This window comes from Diceros bicornis, chromosome 33 (genome assembly GCF_020826845.1).
Source record: "Diceros bicornis minor isolate mBicDic1 chromosome 33, mDicBic1.mat.cur, whole genome shotgun sequence".
Taxonomy (NCBI): Eukaryota; Metazoa; Chordata; class Mammalia; order Perissodactyla; family Rhinocerotidae; genus Diceros; species Diceros bicornis.
In genome coordinates this window covers 21,797,654-21,815,017 of record NC_080772.1, presented here as the reverse complement: position 1 = coordinate 21,815,017, position 17,364 = coordinate 21,797,654, and the positions used below count along the sequence as shown (strand labels likewise).

The 17,364-nt window shown below is 39.6% G+C and overlaps 1 protein-coding gene across 3 annotated transcripts in view; it reads left to right on the top strand.

The window, feature by feature from the left end:
• SLCO5A1 (solute carrier organic anion transporter family member 5A1) overlaps nt 1-17,364 on the top strand; it is a 137,919-nt gene that overhangs the window by 94,724 nt on the left and 25,831 nt on the right. For all 3 annotated transcript variants that reach the window (XM_058528844.1, XM_058528843.1, XM_058528842.1), the window contains one exon: nt 13,177-13,375. In XM_058528844.1, coding sequence (XP_058384827.1) covers nt 13,177-13,375 — 199 coding nt within the window. The remainder of the gene's footprint in view (nt 1-13,176; nt 13,376-17,364) is intronic.

Below are 17,364 nucleotides of genomic sequence, written 5' to 3'. Positions count from 1 at the left end.
TGTTAGTAAATACTAAAACATGTTAGTCAATACTAAAACACGAAGTTCTTTCTTGCTCTAACAGGCTGAAACTTGAGTTGTGCTGTTAAATTGCCTTCTTTTTTATTCTGTCCACCTCCCCATCTTATAATGGCTGCTTTATAAAGGTCAGCTACTCCTTTCCAGCTTTGAGTAAAAAACTACTTTATTTGGCACGTGTCTTGCATATCCTTCATTTTGGTGAAAATAAAAATGTGAAAAGATGCAGGGCTACCTTTGATGCTGGGGAAGCCCCCCTAGTGTAGAATCAGTGCTTGACAGTGAACCGGGGACCATCCCACTGTGAGAGGAGCCCATGGCTATTAGTTGGGAGGTATATTACATTGACTGTTGCTAAACTGAATTTTTTCCTTTGCTGGTTCACACATGTTATTTAGGGTAAAATTTAAAATATTTATTTCATTTTCTTATTCTTTTAGCTTTTCAAGATCTATTATTGTCTTCCAAAGAGAAGTTTTGTTTGAAAATGTCTAATTTTATTATTCAAAATCAAGAATAGAGTAGGTCTGAACGATAAGGGAAAGACTATTGGTGTTTTGCTGAGAGATTTAGAGATGGGTCAGTTGCTTGTCACTGCATTAGGAAGGCACACAAAGCCATGTTATCTGTTCCTTTTCTAGTGCTTTTTACCCAATGGCTACTTTTTATAAAGTTGGTTAATGGATTTCTGAAACCTAAGTACTCATAAACAGTAGGTTTGGTGTCCTCCAAAGCTGCTCAGACCATTAGATTACTAGAATATGAACTTATTTTATGGATTTCGTTGCCTGGTGGAATTATGCATGTCTTTTGAAACAAAACAACATCTTCAAGGTAAAAAGTGCAGTATGTAGCAAACTGGTTAAGATTTCCATCCCAAAACTAAAACTAAAGTTCTTAGTTTTTCTGGCTTAAGCTATCTCATTCAGAGAGCAAGGAAGGTTGATAAATTTTTAAATTTTCTTTTAGCCATAAAATGTTCTGATCTTTAATAATCTTGGCTCTCAGTAAACTTACTTTAATGGAGAGATGAAAACAGTGTGTAGTCGGAGTATCATTTATTCCCTGTGCATGCTCACTCCCTTTGCTCTAAATTTTTGCTCAAATGGCCCCTTGCCAATTAGCCCTTACCCAGTATACTCTACTTAAAAATGCAACTCCTCTCCCAGAACTCCTGATTTTCCTTACTAGGCTGAATATTTTCCTCTGCAGTGCTTTTTACCTTCTAACATTCAGTATGATTTGTTTAGTTATTAGTTTATTATTTATTGTCTGTTTTCCCTGCAGTAGATGGTAAACTCAATGTGGGCAGGAATTTATGTCTGTTTCATTGACTATGTATCTCCAGAGTCTAGTACAGGACCCAACACATAGTAGATGCTCAATAAATGTTTTCCGTTAAATTAAATATATGAATTAAAAATTATATTTTTTTAAGTTTTCTGAAAGTTATACTTAACAACCTCCTTGTAAATAACATAAAAATGAATTTTAGCTCAACTACTGTTTAAATGATTGAAGATTAAAAACACAATGCAGTCAAGGGCATCTACAAAAAAACCTACAACTAACATCATACATGATGGTCAAAGACTGGATGTTTTCCCACTAAGATCAGGAACAAGACAAGGATGTCTGCTCTTGCCACTTCTATTCACCATTGTACTGGAGATTCTAGCCAGGGCAATTAGGCAAGAGAATAAAATAAAAGGTATGCAGATTAGAAAGAAAGTTGCCTGGCGGCCCAGGTTCGGATCCTGGGCGCGCACTGACGCACCGCTTCTCCAGCCATGCTGAGGCCGCGTCCCACATACAGCAACTAGAAGGACGTGCGACTATGACACACAACTATCTACTGGGGCTTTGGGGGAAAAATAAATAAATAAAATCTTAAAAAAAAAAAAGAAAGTTGTAAAACTATCTCTATTTACAGATTACGTGATCTTATATGGAGAGGATCCTAAGGAATCCACTAAAAAATTATTAGAAGTAGTAAATGAGTTCAGTGAGGTTGCAAGATACAAGATTAATATACAAAAATCAATTGTATTTCTACACCCTAGTCATGAACAATTCAAAAATGAAATTGAGGAAACGATTACATTTATACTAACATTAAAGAATGACATACTTAGGAATAAATTTAACAAAATAAGTGCAAGACACATATTCTGAAAACCACAAAACATTGTTTAAAAATTAAAGAAAACCTAAATAAATGGAAAGACGTCTCACAGTCATAGACTGGAAGACAATGTTATTAAGAGGGCTGTATTCCCCAAATTGATCTACAGATTCAACACAATCTCCATCAAAATTCCTGCTTGCTTCTTTGCAGAAATTGACAAGCTGACCTAAAATTTGCTTGGAAATGCAAGGGACCCAGAATAGCCAAAAAATCTTGACAAAGAACAAAATTGGAGGACTCAGACTTCCTGATTTCAAAACTTAATAAAAAGCAATAGTAATCAAGACAATATGTTACTGACTTAAAGTAGGCGTAAACATCAATGGAATAGAATTGAGAGTCCAGAAAGAAACCCATACGTCTATAGTCAACTGATATTCTACAGGGATGCCAAGACCATTCAATGAGGAAAGAATAGTCTTTTCAACAGTTGGTGCTGGGACAATTAGATATCCACATGGAAAAAAATGAGGTTGGACCCCTACTTCATAAAAATTAACTCAAGGGGCCGGCCTGGTGGCACCAGCGGTTGGGTGCGCACGCTCCACTGCAGTGGCCCGGGGTTTGCCAGTTTGGATCCCGGGCATGCACCGAGGCACTGCTTGGCAAGCCATGCTGTGGCAGCGTCCCATATAAAGTGGAGGAAGATGGGCCCAGATGTTAGCCCAGGGCCAGTCTTCCTCAGCAAAAAAAGGGGAGGATTGGCAGATGTTAGCACAGGGCTGATCTCCTCACAAAAAAAAAAAAAAAAAAATTAACTCAAAAAGATCAAAGACCTTAATATAAGAGCTAAAACTATAATACTCCTAGAAATAAACATAGGCATAAATCTTTGTGACCTTGAATTAGACAATGTAACCAAAGAAAAAGTAGATACATTGGATTTCATCAAAATTAAAGACTTTTGTATATCAAAGGACACCATGAAGAAAGTAAAAAAACAACCCACAGAATGGGAGAAAATATCTGCAAAACATATATCTGATAAGGGACTTGTATCTAGAATATATAAAGATTCTTACAACTCAATAATAAAAAGACAAAGAAGCTGATTAAAAGATGGGCAGAAGGATCTGAAATAGACATTTCTCCGAAGAAGACATACAAATGGCCACATGAAAAGCTGCTTGACTTCATCAGTTATCAGGGAAATGCAAATCAAAACCACAATGAGATACCACTTCACACCCACTTGGATGACTATGATCAAATATTATCTGTGATAATAACAAGTGCTGGTGAAGATGTGGAGAAATTGGAACCCTCACACACCGCTGGTAGGAATGTCAAATGGTGTAGCCTCTTTGGAAAACAGTTTGGCACTTCCTCAAGCATAGAGTTACCATATGATCCAGAAATTCCATTTCTAGGCATATATCAAAAAGAAATGAGAACCTATGTCCACATAAGAACCAGTACATGAATGTTCATAGCAGCATTATTCTTAATAGCCCAAAATAGAAACAACTCAGATGTCCATAAACTGATGAATGGATAAATCAAATGTGGTATATTAATACAATGGATTATTATTTGGCCATAAATAGGAATGAAGTACAGACACATGCTACGACATGGATGAACCTTGAAAACATTATGCTAAGTGACAGAAGCCAAACATATGTATATGACTCAGTTTATATCAAATGTCTACAATAGGCAAATGTATAGAGACTAGAAGTAGATTAGTGGTTGTCTAGGGCTGGGGGAGAGAGTTGAGAGGAAATGGGTGTGATAGCTAAGGGGTGCAGGGTTTCTTTTTGGGGTGATGAGAATGTTCTAACAATGTGGTGATAGTTGCATATCTCTGTGAATATAGTAAAAAAAAAACCTTGAATTGTACACTTTAAGTAGGTAAGTTGTATAGTATGTGAATTACAGCTCAATGAAGCTGTCAATAAAAAAAAAAAAAGAAAGAAACATAACCACAGTGCATCCAAATTAGTGAGCTGACTATGTTTATTAATTGGTTGCTCTGGTCCTCCCTATTAACTTGGTAGAATTAATATGGTTTCTAGCAAGCAAAATTTCCACCTGGTCCTTGTGGGGCAAGGACATTCTAACAGTTTAGGTGGTAAAAGTTTGTCTCAAAAGGTTTTTCAGATAGAGTTTAAAGATCTGCTACTTCTCCCAGGGGAAGGATGGCTTTGTCAGGGATTTGAGGCTTGGCTATTAGTGGGCGTAATAACAATCAACCATCTAAATGGGAAAGATCCGAGAGCTGCTGGATTTGGACAACCCTGGAAAGGAGAGAAGTTGAAAACTGCTAACAGAAAATGGATCTTGCCCAAAGGGCTTCCAAAGAGGGTTTTGCGTTTGGCAGTGGCTCACATCTGTAGGCCTTGCCTCTATGAACGGAAACCAAGTACGGTAACTTAATACTAAGATCCTTGTTTGAGGCTTATTTTGATAACTGAAAAAGTTAACAAGATTCTGTTATTCTCCTGTGAAACTTCCCATCCAAAAGGCTTTTCCCCTCCTCTTTTGCAGTAATTTGTTTAAAGGCTTTGCTGTTCCACCTTAAGTTTCCCAGAGCCGGTGAAAAACGGAAGTAAACACTCCGATTTTTGCATTTCATCATTTCAAGTTGTTTTTGCCCTCTGTGGTTTTATTGCCTGGATGCAGAAATCTCTTTTAGGTTTCCAAGCCATAAAAGATGCAATATTAATTTGATTTGGTTTTTGAATCCCTTTCATGACACAGCTTGGCATTTGCTTTTATGTATTATTTTAGCCAGAGCTTTGCAGAAACCTGAAATGAAAAGTGTGGTTGTTTTCTCTGTTGAATGTACCTTTTTATTACCTTTCCTCAGGCACCCAAGACCTTGGGCTTCTCATATTTCTCTCCTACTGCACAGTGTCTCCCTATGTTGGCAGAGTTGAAGAAAGTGTTATTCTGGGTGAATGAGACCCATTTGCCCCAGTAGGAGATAAATATAAGCTTTATATTGATAGCTCCTTGCTGAAGTCATGGAGGCTACGGTTTTCAGAAGTGTGGAATTCCTTTGAAAGCCTCTATTAATAATTGCAGCAGGGCCGTGCTAGCAATTCCAGAGCATTCTCTATTGGTTGGCTGCAGGTGACCCCAGCTGAGCCACACTATGGCCGTCACAGGGTCCGACGGACAGAGGAAGATGTGGCCGGTGAGGTCTGCTTCTGACACTGTGTCCTCTAACAGAAGCTATGGAGGGAAGAAACTTGAGACAGGCTGTGTGGAGCAGCCCTGTGTGAGGCTGGCTACACTGCCAGCTTACCTGCCACAGGAGAATTCCTAAAAGAACTCACTGGAAATTCTTCCACTCAGCCTGTAGGCTCCTCTTCAGGTGCTGGAGGCTTTGATTGTGGCACATGCTGTTCAGTTCAACACACACGGGCTGTTGTGTGTGTTAATCCTATTCCAGTCAAACAGATGGTTCTGCACTTTGCTATTCCTCTTTTACAATTTGACTTGAAGTTATGCTGTGAAATATTGTGGATTTAAAAAAATAGTCTGGGGGCTGGCCTGGTGGTGTAATGGGTAAGTTCATGTACTCCACTTCAGCGGCCCAGGGTTTGCAGGTTCAGGTCCCAGGCACAGACCTACACACCGCTCATCAAACCATGCTGTAGTGGCGTCCCACATACAAAATAGAGGAAGATTGGCACAGATGTTAGCTCAGGGCCAATCTTCCTCACCAAAGAAAATAAATAAAAAGTCTGTTCTCTGACTTACGACAGCCACTGAGTTATAAAAAAAGGTACCATGAATTAATTCTAATGATACACCTAGTTCATTGTTTGTGAAGGGATTTCTGAGATTTTTCACAAGGCTGATATTGAGGTATATGAAAAAGAGATATATTGTGCTTTTGTGAAACTTTGTGGATTTATGTATTGTTTGTGAAAATGTATACTTACTATGCTGACTATTCTCAAACCACTTAAAATTTCCTAGCTTCAAGATTTGAATTTTAAAAATATTCTCTTCTTTTATTCTCCTTTGACAGTAATTGATATTTATTTCCTACAAGAAAATGTTTACAAGGGAAAGTAGAAGCTCAAAAGGGAAAAATAATTTACCTGGGTGATAGGAAAACATTTACTTTGTATCATAAGATCAGAAGCATAGTTTTTAGAAAAGTTAGATAAATTTGAGTTTGTTGGCCTGCTCTATCACTCATTAGGTGTTTCCTTCTCTGTGATGTGGAAAGAATGCTACATTCCTTCCAATCTAAGATACCATTAATTGTACGATGCACCATGATTTTGAGTTTCTATGAAAGAAAAATGCTTCTAATTAGACTATGACACAGGCTAAGATAGTGTTGATTGTAGGACATGTTCTAATTTCAGAGCAACTCAAAGTTCATACAATTTTGAGCATTAGATGAGATACTAAATGGAGAGTAGTTATCATGGTGTCTGGCATATAGTCAACATTGGAGTGTGTGTGTGTGTGTGCGCGCGCGCGCATGTACAGAAAGAGAGAGAGAGAGAAGAAATGAGAAAGAGAGTGAATTGTACTTCTTTCTTTTTCAGGTGCTCCCCTCTCCCCCCAACCCATGCCTAGCTGTCTTCCCCAAAGGCAGCAGCAGAGCCTGGAAGTCATAATGGCATGCAAAGACATTCCTTATTGATTCATAGCCTTACATTTGCAAGCCATTTATTTTCATAAAGAAAACCTTGGATGTGGGATACAAAGAAAGGGTCAGTGGACTTAGAGAAAAGAGCATGAGGACATCTAAGCTTCTCAGAATCTGTCTATATGAACTTAATTCGCCACAGTGGGACCTTCTGCGCTGTTGTGATTTCACGATAGAGAAGAGGTGTCAGAGGATTATAGACATTATGTGCTTTGTCACCCTTAGAGGCTTGGCAGTTAAGCTTTTGCTGATAATGTTCAATTCAGAATTTTTATAACAGTGAGATTTTTCAGGCATCAATCTAGATATTTAGTGCCTGGCAGTTTTAAACTGATTTTAACAAGTTATTTTAGCCCTGAATTAAATCTTGATTTCCTATTTGTAAAATGAGATATCACCTAGTTCAAGGAATAGTGAAAATTGAAATGAATAAGTCATTTGAAGATTTTACGTAGTAAATTCTAAATAACGAAATAAGTACATCCATCCATATATTCACCAGGTCCTGGAAAGTGCTAGAAAGGTATGAAGATAATAAAGATAGAGTCTCTACTGTGTTCTGGAACCTTATGGTCTAGCAGCAAGGAGGGAGAGGTAAACACAATAGACGGTGGCCATCCTCATGACAGGGGTTGGCACTGAGTACTGTGAAAGCAAATTGCTGTTATTCTTAACAATAGCAATAACAGCAGCATAATTTAAGTTTCCTGAACCTAAAACATTCTTGATAATGAGTAGGTCATCTCATTTTGTCCTCCTTTCTTTCAATTGAGGGTTTTCTTGTGCCTCAAACCGTGCATTAAGCTTGGGTATATTTTTGTGTCTATTTGCAAGGTCTATTTATTGACAAAAATTGGAGTAAAGAGAAAAAATTCTGCCCGTAGCTTTAATATTTGGTAATTAACTGAATAACATTTTTCATCAAGACCTTTTGACTCCATGCAGCCACACTTTATAAGGGCAAGCGATATTGTGACCCTGAGTAAAAACTTCAAAATTGAATGTTAGGGGACAATAGTGCCTGACAAAAAAGAAGGAAGTAGGAATATTAACATGTCAGCTTGCTTGGATAAATAAATAGATAAAAGCTTTCTAACTGGAAAGCAGTAGGATGTTCACGGACCTTTTATGAATAAAGCAGGATCCTCTGCTTTGTCAACGTGTAATCAGTGCAGCAATGAGTTCTTTAGATTTAGATATATACATAGTAGCTAAATATCAGACAAAGGTTTATATATTAAAGAACGCATAGAGGTTTATATTGGACCATTAGTAGTAGCTTACATTCAATCCTATAGATTAAATAGCATATAGAAATTTCCCTAATTATAATTTCCACTATATTTGTTTGTGTAAATGTTAAACTCGTTAATATGAGGCAGATAACAACGATGTGCATACTTGTCATGATGATGGCTGCTGACATTTATCGAGTGTATACTATGGGTCAGACACTATTTTAAGCACTTCATATGTCTTAACTCATTTAATCCTAACAACCCTGTGAGGAAGACACTATTCTTAGCCACATTTTACAGATGAGAAAGTCCGAGGCCTGGGAATGTTCAGGAACTTAACAAAGGACATGCAGCTTGTAGGTGGCCGAGCTGAGATTCGAACTCAGAGAATCAGTCTCCACGGCCCATACTCTTACCTGGCTGTGCCTCTTAGACATCTGCAGTTGCATTGGCCTCTTTCCTCCACCACCTGTACCTGAGGTGGGTCCCTGGGCTTGGTGCAGTTACTCGCATCTTTCCACCCTCCGTCCTCCCCCCACTGCCCCTCCTACACCTACCGGCGGTGTCCGTGGGCGTCAGCTGATGCCTTTCCCCCACCCTTCAGTCTCCCGCGCTCCCCACGTCTCGGCCACTAGAGGGCGCGAGGAGCAGAGACTCGGGGCCAGCGGAACAGTCCCGCTGGGGCTGGGAAAGGAAAGGTCACGCGCAGAGGCTCAGAGGAGGGGAGGCAGTGGGAGGGGCCCTGGTTCTCGGGGTCTGGGGACAGCGAGAAGGGAAGGAGAGCACCAGTCAGTGAAGTGAATTTGAGCTCAGACAGGGCTAGCAACAGGCGGGCAGCTTCTCCCCGGAGAGCCCGTCTTACGTAATTATTTCCCTATCCCCACAAAGGGAGTGGGGAAGTCGGGGAGGCCAGAGGGCGGCGAGGTGATGGGTGGGGAAACTGACCCCCAGCCCCTCCGTGCTCCCCACAAGCTAACCCTACACTACTGCAGCTGGTTCCCCCAGAGCCGGGAGCTTTGAGAAGGCTCTACTGTCCCAGCCCACCCCCCTGCTCCCCAGCACCAAACCTTCCCTACTCCTGCCAGACGCTTCAAATTCCGACAAGGAAGCATCTGGGTCTCTTACTCAAGCTGGAGATCTCAGCAGTGGACAGATTAGAACGAATGAAGAGTCAGAACCTGTCTGTTTCCATAATGGGGTGAGATTTAGATGACAGGGAGGTTGGGGGGGGGATGGGAAGGGGGGGCATCAGGAGAAAATTTTGATGGTCTCCACTCCGTTTGATGTAACCTCCTATTTACTGATGACAAATTTCCTGTTTTTAAGAGCAAAATACTAATTAGGATTCATCATCAAATAAATGATATTGCTTTTAAATTACGACTCAGCTGTGAGCGTGGAGATTTGTGTTGTTGCTATCCTGGGGGTCTTGCACTTTACCTGTCACTCCATAAATTGTTCAATTGAAATAGGAATTTTATTAATGGGCCATTTTCATTCTTTAGGTAAAGCTTTGCCTATTACATCATGTTGATAGCATGTGCACTTTTCCTTAATGAGGAGGATGCTTTATGAACCAGCTCATCTAATCCCAGAGCTCTGTCCGATTTACCTAAAATATTCCAGGACTCGGTGGCTCTAAGAGGCAGCTGTGGTGATGTGGACAGAGCACTGGGCTGGGAATCAGAGACCTCAATTTTCATTCAAGATCTCTCTTCTTTGTGTGCACTACTAGGCCAGTCACTTCTCTGAGCCATCAATTTCTTCATCTGTAAAAGGGCCATCCCTGATTTTATAAAAGCAAGACTGTGGTGAGGATTACAAGGTGGACATTGGTTGTCAGGCAAAGCTCAGACTTTAGATTAATCTAACCCCTCTTCTCTGCTCCTTTATGGTTGTTGAACATGCTGGAGCAAGCTGCAGATGCGTGCAGATCCATGCAGCTGCAGACTTCTGGAATCTAATGTCATCTAGACCCATGGTTCTCTCCATTTGCAAAGCCTATGGCATATTCTTTTTTCGTGCTCATCTCACTTTCCTACAGTGGTTATTTCAACCTTGGCCGTATTTAAAGTTCTCAATATCCCTTCCCTCTAAGGATTAGTTTTGTTTTCAATTATACAGAAAACAAAAACAAAAACCAAAGCTATAGAAAAAAAGAATCTACAGCATGTTGTCAATTCTTGAAGGAAAAAGGCATAGAAAAAAGACTAAAGTGAAATATGCCAGTGTAAGCAGTGAAATTTTGTTCCTTCTCTACTTTTTGATGCTTTTCAAAGGTTCTGTTATAACATGTATTACGTCATGTTTCCAAAATAACAGAAAAATAACAAAACAGAGAAGCTACCGTTTATGGAACTATCACCCACTGATCGACTTATCCCCTACTCCCACTCCCATTGTATTACCAGCCCGGATGAAGGGGTCTCTCTCCCTCTCCCTATCCAGGGCTAATCTGATCATCTGTGCTATTACTTCCATATTCTCCTGACTTTTCAAAGATCTTGCATTGGCATTAGGTAAACTTTTCCCTCCACGTTCAACCTCCCATTCCTTGCTGGTCTATTTTTGTTGTCAATGTATAAATATGCTTTATAAAAGTCCTCTCCATATCCTAGCAAACAAACAAAACTCCCCAAGCCCCAACTTTACCATGGCCCCACTCTAACTCTAGACCCAGATCCCCTTTTCCTTTTACAGCCAAAGTTCTAGAAAGAGTCTGAATTCCAATCTCTAAATCTTCATGACCCATTACATTCTGCCTTCTGCCTTCAGGACGCCCTTAGCATTGCTCTTGCCAAGATCTCCAGTGATGTAGGTGTCTTATTTCAGTCTTTATCTTGCTGGACTTCCCTGAGGCACGTGACACGGTTGTCCATTTTCTCCTTGAGACTCTCTTTCCTTGGTTTCTGTGGCACAACTGTAATGACAATAACTACAATGTATATTGTGTACAGTATACAACATACTCTGTCTACTTACATATAAGGTCTGTAATCTTCATTCTAACATGGAAGGTAGACAGCTCCGTGATAGAGAGTTCTGGTCTAGAGAGTTGAGGAAGCTCAGGTATGATCCTATGGCTCCCAAAGATGGAGTGAGGATTTGATCTCTGGTCTTTCTGAGTCCAAAGCCCAAGTTTTTCCCCCTGAAGACATTTATCTTTCCCAGATTTCCTCTGGCCTCTGTGGCTGCTCGTTTCTGGCTTCCTCTGCGGGCTCATCTTTTTATGCCAGCCCGTGAACAGTGGTGCTCTCTTGAGACTCTGGTTTTGGCCCTTTACTCTTCTCACTTTGTTCAGTATTGTTGGAACATCCTCTCTATGCCACAAATTCCGCTACAGGCTGTAAATGCCCAGCCCAGCTTTTCCTGAGCTTGCGACCCACAGGTGCAACTGTGCGAGGCATTTCTACCTGATTTTCCTGCAGGCCCTTCACTCAATGTGTCTACCATGGAGCTCACGAGCTGCTCCCCCAACTCCTTTCCTTCCCGTATTCTGGATCATTACCACCATCTGGGTGTCATGCAGTCATTCCTCTCTCCCTATCCTCCTTAGCTAACTTATTGTGCTGGTGGTGTAGAGCCTTACTGTGGCTCCTGGACCTTTGCAGTAACCCTCCTGACCACTTCTCTGACTCTAGTTTTGACTCCATCTAGGCCATCTTCCATCTCACTGCGCACTCCCAATAGTTTGGACTGCTCTGAATCCTCAATTCTGTTATCTCACGCCTCTTTGCACATATTTCCTTTGTGTAGGATATTCTCTCTGTGCTGGTGTATTGGACAGATTCTGTCTCTTCTTTGAAATCCCAAAGATTCTGTCTCATCTGTTGAGACATCTGACAGCTCAAATACTGTCGCTTCTGTGAAACCCTCCCCGATTTCTCCCAGAGAAGACTCAAGTGCTTCCTTTGTGTAATTATTTTATTCTTCTCTAATTTGTTTTGTTTGTGTCTCTTTTAGATTGTAAGTTTCTTGGGGCAGGCACTAAGACTATTAAAATTTTTTTTTTGTTTCCTGTGAAATATAATACACCCAGAAGTGCATTAAACAAAATTTAGAGATAATAAATAATCATCAAGTGAACACTTGTGTTACTATTACCCAGGTTGTGGAATGGAGTATTTGCAGGACTTCAGAAGCCCCTTGATCTTTTCCTGATCCCAGCCATCTCCCGCACTATCTTGGCTTTTATGGCAGTTACTTCCTGGGTTTTCTTCATAGTTGTACCGCCTGTATATGCATTCCTAAACAATATCGTTTAGTTTTACCTATTCTTGAACTTTCTACAAATGCAGTCACGTCATGTGTTCTGTTGTGTTTTGCTTCTTTCATTCAACATTCTGTTGTGTAGTTGTGTGTAATTATGTTTCTTAATTTTTATTGTTGTATAGTGGCATTCTGTTATATGAATTTACTACATGTAACGTATCTATTAATGGAAATCTGGTTACTTCCAGTTTGGGGCTATTACGATGCTTGAAATATCTTGTACACTTCTTTTGGTACCCATGTGCTTGAGTTTCTTCAGAGTATAGACTGAGGAATGAAATTGCCTGTCAGAGAGTTTGTATATCTTTAACTCTACCAGATAATGCCAAACTATTCTTCAAAGTAGACGTCAAAATTTACATCCCACCAGCCATGTAGACGGTGCCCATTGCTCTATATCTTTGCCACAGTGTGTTACTGTCAGACTTTTAAATTTTTACTGACATGATTGGTGTGGAGTAGTATTTCATTGCGGTTTTAATTTGTATTTCCCTCTTAGTAATGAGTTTGAGCACCTGTCGGGTGTTTATTGGTCAGCTGGATTTCCTCTTAGTGAAGGGGCCCCCTCAAGTTTTGCTCACTTTTCTAATGGGTTGCTTATCTTTATTTTGTTACTTTGGAAAGTTTTTTTATATTTTGGATATGAGTCCTTTGCTGGTTGTATGTGTTGAAAATAAATTATACTATAAAATCACACACATTGACGATTTATTGATTACGGTATTTTTAAATTCTTTACCTGAATACTAATAAGTAAGTAGAAACAGAGTAATTAGAAAAAACAAATAAGTATTATACATTATTTCAAATTAATCCTGTCCTTCCCCTCTTCTCTCCAGGTGTTATTATTGTCCCCAGTGCCGGCGTTGGTATTGTCCTGGGAGGCTACATTATAAAAAAATTGAAACTCGGTGCAAGAGAATCTGCAAAACTCGCAATGATCTGCAGTGGTGTGTCTTTGCTGTGCTTTTCAACCCTGTTTATTGTTGGATGTGAGAGTATTAATCTAGGGGGCATAAACATCCCTTATACAACAGGGTAAGTACCTTGGCAGAGCCATCTCACGTCCACCTGGTCATGCTGTAAGTGCAAAGCCCTGTGGTGTTTCTATCTCAGGGGCAGACTCGTGCCTGCCTCTCCAGGCGAGTCTCACGGTGCATGCTTCGTCTCTCCAAGCAGAGCACGTGCTCTTGGAGGGCAGAGGCCACGTCTCTCCTCTGTCTGGATCCCTTTTGACTCTCACAGAGTGTCTTCCATGGCATTTTAATTACCGCAGATGAGGAGGAAAGGCTTGCTGGGTTAATGAAAACAGTTCTTCTTCTCTTTTTTGAATGTAACAGTTTGAATAGGTAATACATTCACATAGTTTAAAGACAAAATTCAATGAAAATACAGTGTGTAGTGAAACTTCTCGCCCTTAACCAGGTCCTCCACCCCACTTCGCCAACCAAAGACAAACCAGGTAACCACGTTCATTCACTTCGCGTGTATCCTTTAAGGTTTCTTTATATAAGATTCTATGAACATGTATTTTCAATTTTCCCTGTTTTTTTTGGTCAAAAAATAGCATTCTATACATACTTTTCTGAGCTTTTCTTTTTAAATATAACAATATAGCTTGGAAATCTTTCTGTACCAGTAATAATAATACAAAACATAGCTAGCCCTTATATTGACACTACTGCATGCCAAGCATTCTTCTAGACACTTTACATGTATTAACTCATTAGTTCTCACAACAATCCTACCAGGTAGGTGTTATTATTATCTTGATTTTACAGATGGCAGAACGGAGGTACAGATCACATGTAACCAGTGGTATGCTGATAAATATGTAACAAATGGCTCTCTTTAAAAAAAAAAAAAAAAAGCCCCAATCTGTAGCATTTGCTAATTTCCGAGGTATAAATAGTCCCACCTTGGCTGATTTCAAGCTACCAACGTGGAGACGCTGAACACTGAGTTGGGAGGAAATGTCCATCACACACCATTATATAGTATTTCCATCATGTGGATATAACAGACTTCAGTAGCCTAGTCAGGAGCATAGAGAGTGTAAAGTGTAGTAAAATAATTAGGAGGTGATGAGTTTTGAGTATTTATCTGTTTTTAATATCATTTATTTAACTGTAAGTTTATATAATTTAGTTTTTAATAATGGCTGTGCTAAACAAGCAGTTGGCAAAATCCCTGAAAATTTAATAGTAGGATTTTGTGACCCAGGGTAGCTGTGCTGCATGTTACCCAGGACTTAACCCGGACTAAACGCCAAGCAACTTACAGAGTCCGTGCCCTTAGCTCTCCTTTTAACCACTGTGTAACATTCCATTTAATTCTATTTCATAATTTAACTAGTCCCCATTTGATGGGCAGTTGGGTTATTTCCAATCTTTAATTATTAAAAACAATTCTGCAGTAAATAACCTCATGCATATATCACTTCTCTTTTGTGCTGTGTATTTGTAGAATAAATTCCCAGAAGTGGGATTGCAATAAATATGGTCAAATTGCCTCCTCAGCTGTTCTACCAATTTATATCTTCCCAGCAATGGATTTGAGTGTCGATTTCCTACCACCTCGCTGAGAGAAGGCAGAAAACTCTTCTTTGAGAGTTATGAAAATCTTAACTTTTATTTATTGAATACGTGTGGGTTGGTTAGGATCTGCTCACTGGACAGAACTTTAGTGCCTAGTTTTTGGTGCTTGATGTCAACACACACTGTTTCTTTTTGATTCTTGGTGGAGTTTTATGTTATGAAATGTTCCAGGTGAAATTTGAATAATAGTAAGCTTTAATTTCATTTAGCCAATCTAGAATATTAGAGATTAAAAAAAAAAAAAGACACTGCCAATCAGAGCTTCCTTAGATGACAGAATTCGGCCATTTGTCCACAGAGTTCTCTTTCCACCAGGAGATGTTGTGTGTGCATGGGATGCATGTAGAGGTGTGTGGCCTCTTGACAGTGCCTATTAGAGTGGCATAGGAAATAAAATCTTTAAAAATTGAGGGATAGTGTGGAATAAGAGCTCAGGTTCCTGAGTCACATCTGAGTTTGAATCTTGACTCTGCTTGACAAGTTGCTTAACTCGAAGCCTGTGTCCTCATTTGTAAAACAAGGTGATAATAATAGTGTTTTAGTCCTTTTGGCCTGCTGTAACAAAAATACCATAGACTAGGTGACTTAGAAACAACAGAAATTTATTTCTCACAGTTCTGGAGCCTGTGAAGTCCAAGATCAAGGCGCAGGCAGATGTGGTGTCTTGTGAGTACCCCCTTCCTGGTTCGGAGATGGCTATTTTTTTTGCTGTGTCCTCACACGGTGAAAGGGATGAGGCATCTCTTTAGGGTCCCTTTTGTAAGAGCACTAATCCCATTCACGTGGGCTCCACCCTCATAACCTAATCACCTTCCAAAGGCCCCACCTCCTAATACCATCACACTGGGGCTTAGTTTTCAGCATATGAATTTTGCAGGCCCCCAAACATTTAGTCTGTAACAATAGTAATCACCTTAGAAGGTTGCAGGTGAAGATTCCAGAGTAACACATGTGAAGCTCTCAGCTTTATGCCTGGCACACAGTAAGTGCTCATCGAAAGTTAGCTATTTTCGTTAATCATAACCAATAAATTTAGAATAATTTCTATTTCTATCACATTATTTTTATTACAATTGGAAAATATAAATAGAATTAAAAAGTTAGTAACAAAAAAACCAGCAGTCTCCTGAATAACCCTACTTCCCAGGGGCAATGATTTTTAAATTCTTTTTAGCTGTCTCTTCTGGTATTTACTTCTATATTTTTAAGGCATAATATATAAATTAACCAAATTGAGACATTATTTATGACTTCTTATCTTGGTAAATGAGGTTCAGCCTCATCTTCACGAGTCGTGGTCAAATCCTTTTTTGACATTTTCTTGTTAACGATTATGACAGTATTGTTAGCTGCTGAGGCACAAGTAGTGTAATTGATTAGATTTTCTCTTTTGTGCAACATTGATTTTCCTGGAATTAATAATTGCCTTATTTTCATTTTCCTTTGTTTTCTTTGACTCTGCGTCTAGCTTCCCACATGCTCTAAGGGCTCAAAACATCTCAATATGATTTGTCACCTGTCCAATGAGCGCATGGTTCCATTTCCCACCCCTTCAAGTCATCTGTATGGGAGTGCTAGTTCCCTGACCTAATCTGGACATGATGCTCTCTGGGCCTGCTGTCCAGCTGTCATCCTGGGAACCCCATTAGCCTCTCTCCATATAGATCCTTTGTTTTCTGGACTCTGTGGATGTTTCTTTTTTGGTTTACTCCCTCATTTTGTTAGAGCACATCCTCCAGTAGCCACAGGAAGGCTGTAAAGGCTGTGACTTTTTCTTTGGAGACTTTTCATGGAATAGCCTTTTTGTGTTAAACTGTTACATTTGATTGCCAAGTTGACTAGGTAAAGAATTTTGGATGAATCATTTTCACTCAGAATTTTAAAGTTTTTCCTCCATTGTCATCTAATTTCTAGTGCTGTTGTGGGAAGTCGGGCCTTCCTTTTTCCCAATCCTTTGTATGTGACCTATTTTTCCTTTCTGGAAGCTTCCGTACATCCTTGGGATTCCCAGATTTCGCCATGATATATTCTGGGGTTGGTCTGTTTTTTTCCCCCCTGATTATTTAGTGAGCTTTTAATGTCTGGAGACCATGTGCTTCAGTTTTGTTTTTATTTTTTCTTTAAATTTTGTTATTTTCTCCCCACCATTTTTTTCCTCCTTCCTTGACCCTCCACTTTTGTTATTCTTTATTACCTAGTTTATATCTCATATTTTGGGTCCTACTTTTTTGAAAGATTTCTTTAAATTTATTTTCCCAGTCTTTTGCTGAATTCTTTATTTTGGCTGTTGTATTTTTAATTTCCAAGGTTCGTTCTTGATTTTTGATTGTTCCTTGCTTCTAGCCTTCTTGCTTCATGGGTGGAATTTCTCCAACGTTATTTAGAGTTTCCTTTCCTTCCTGAATTGTCTCTGTGTCCCCTGAGTGACTA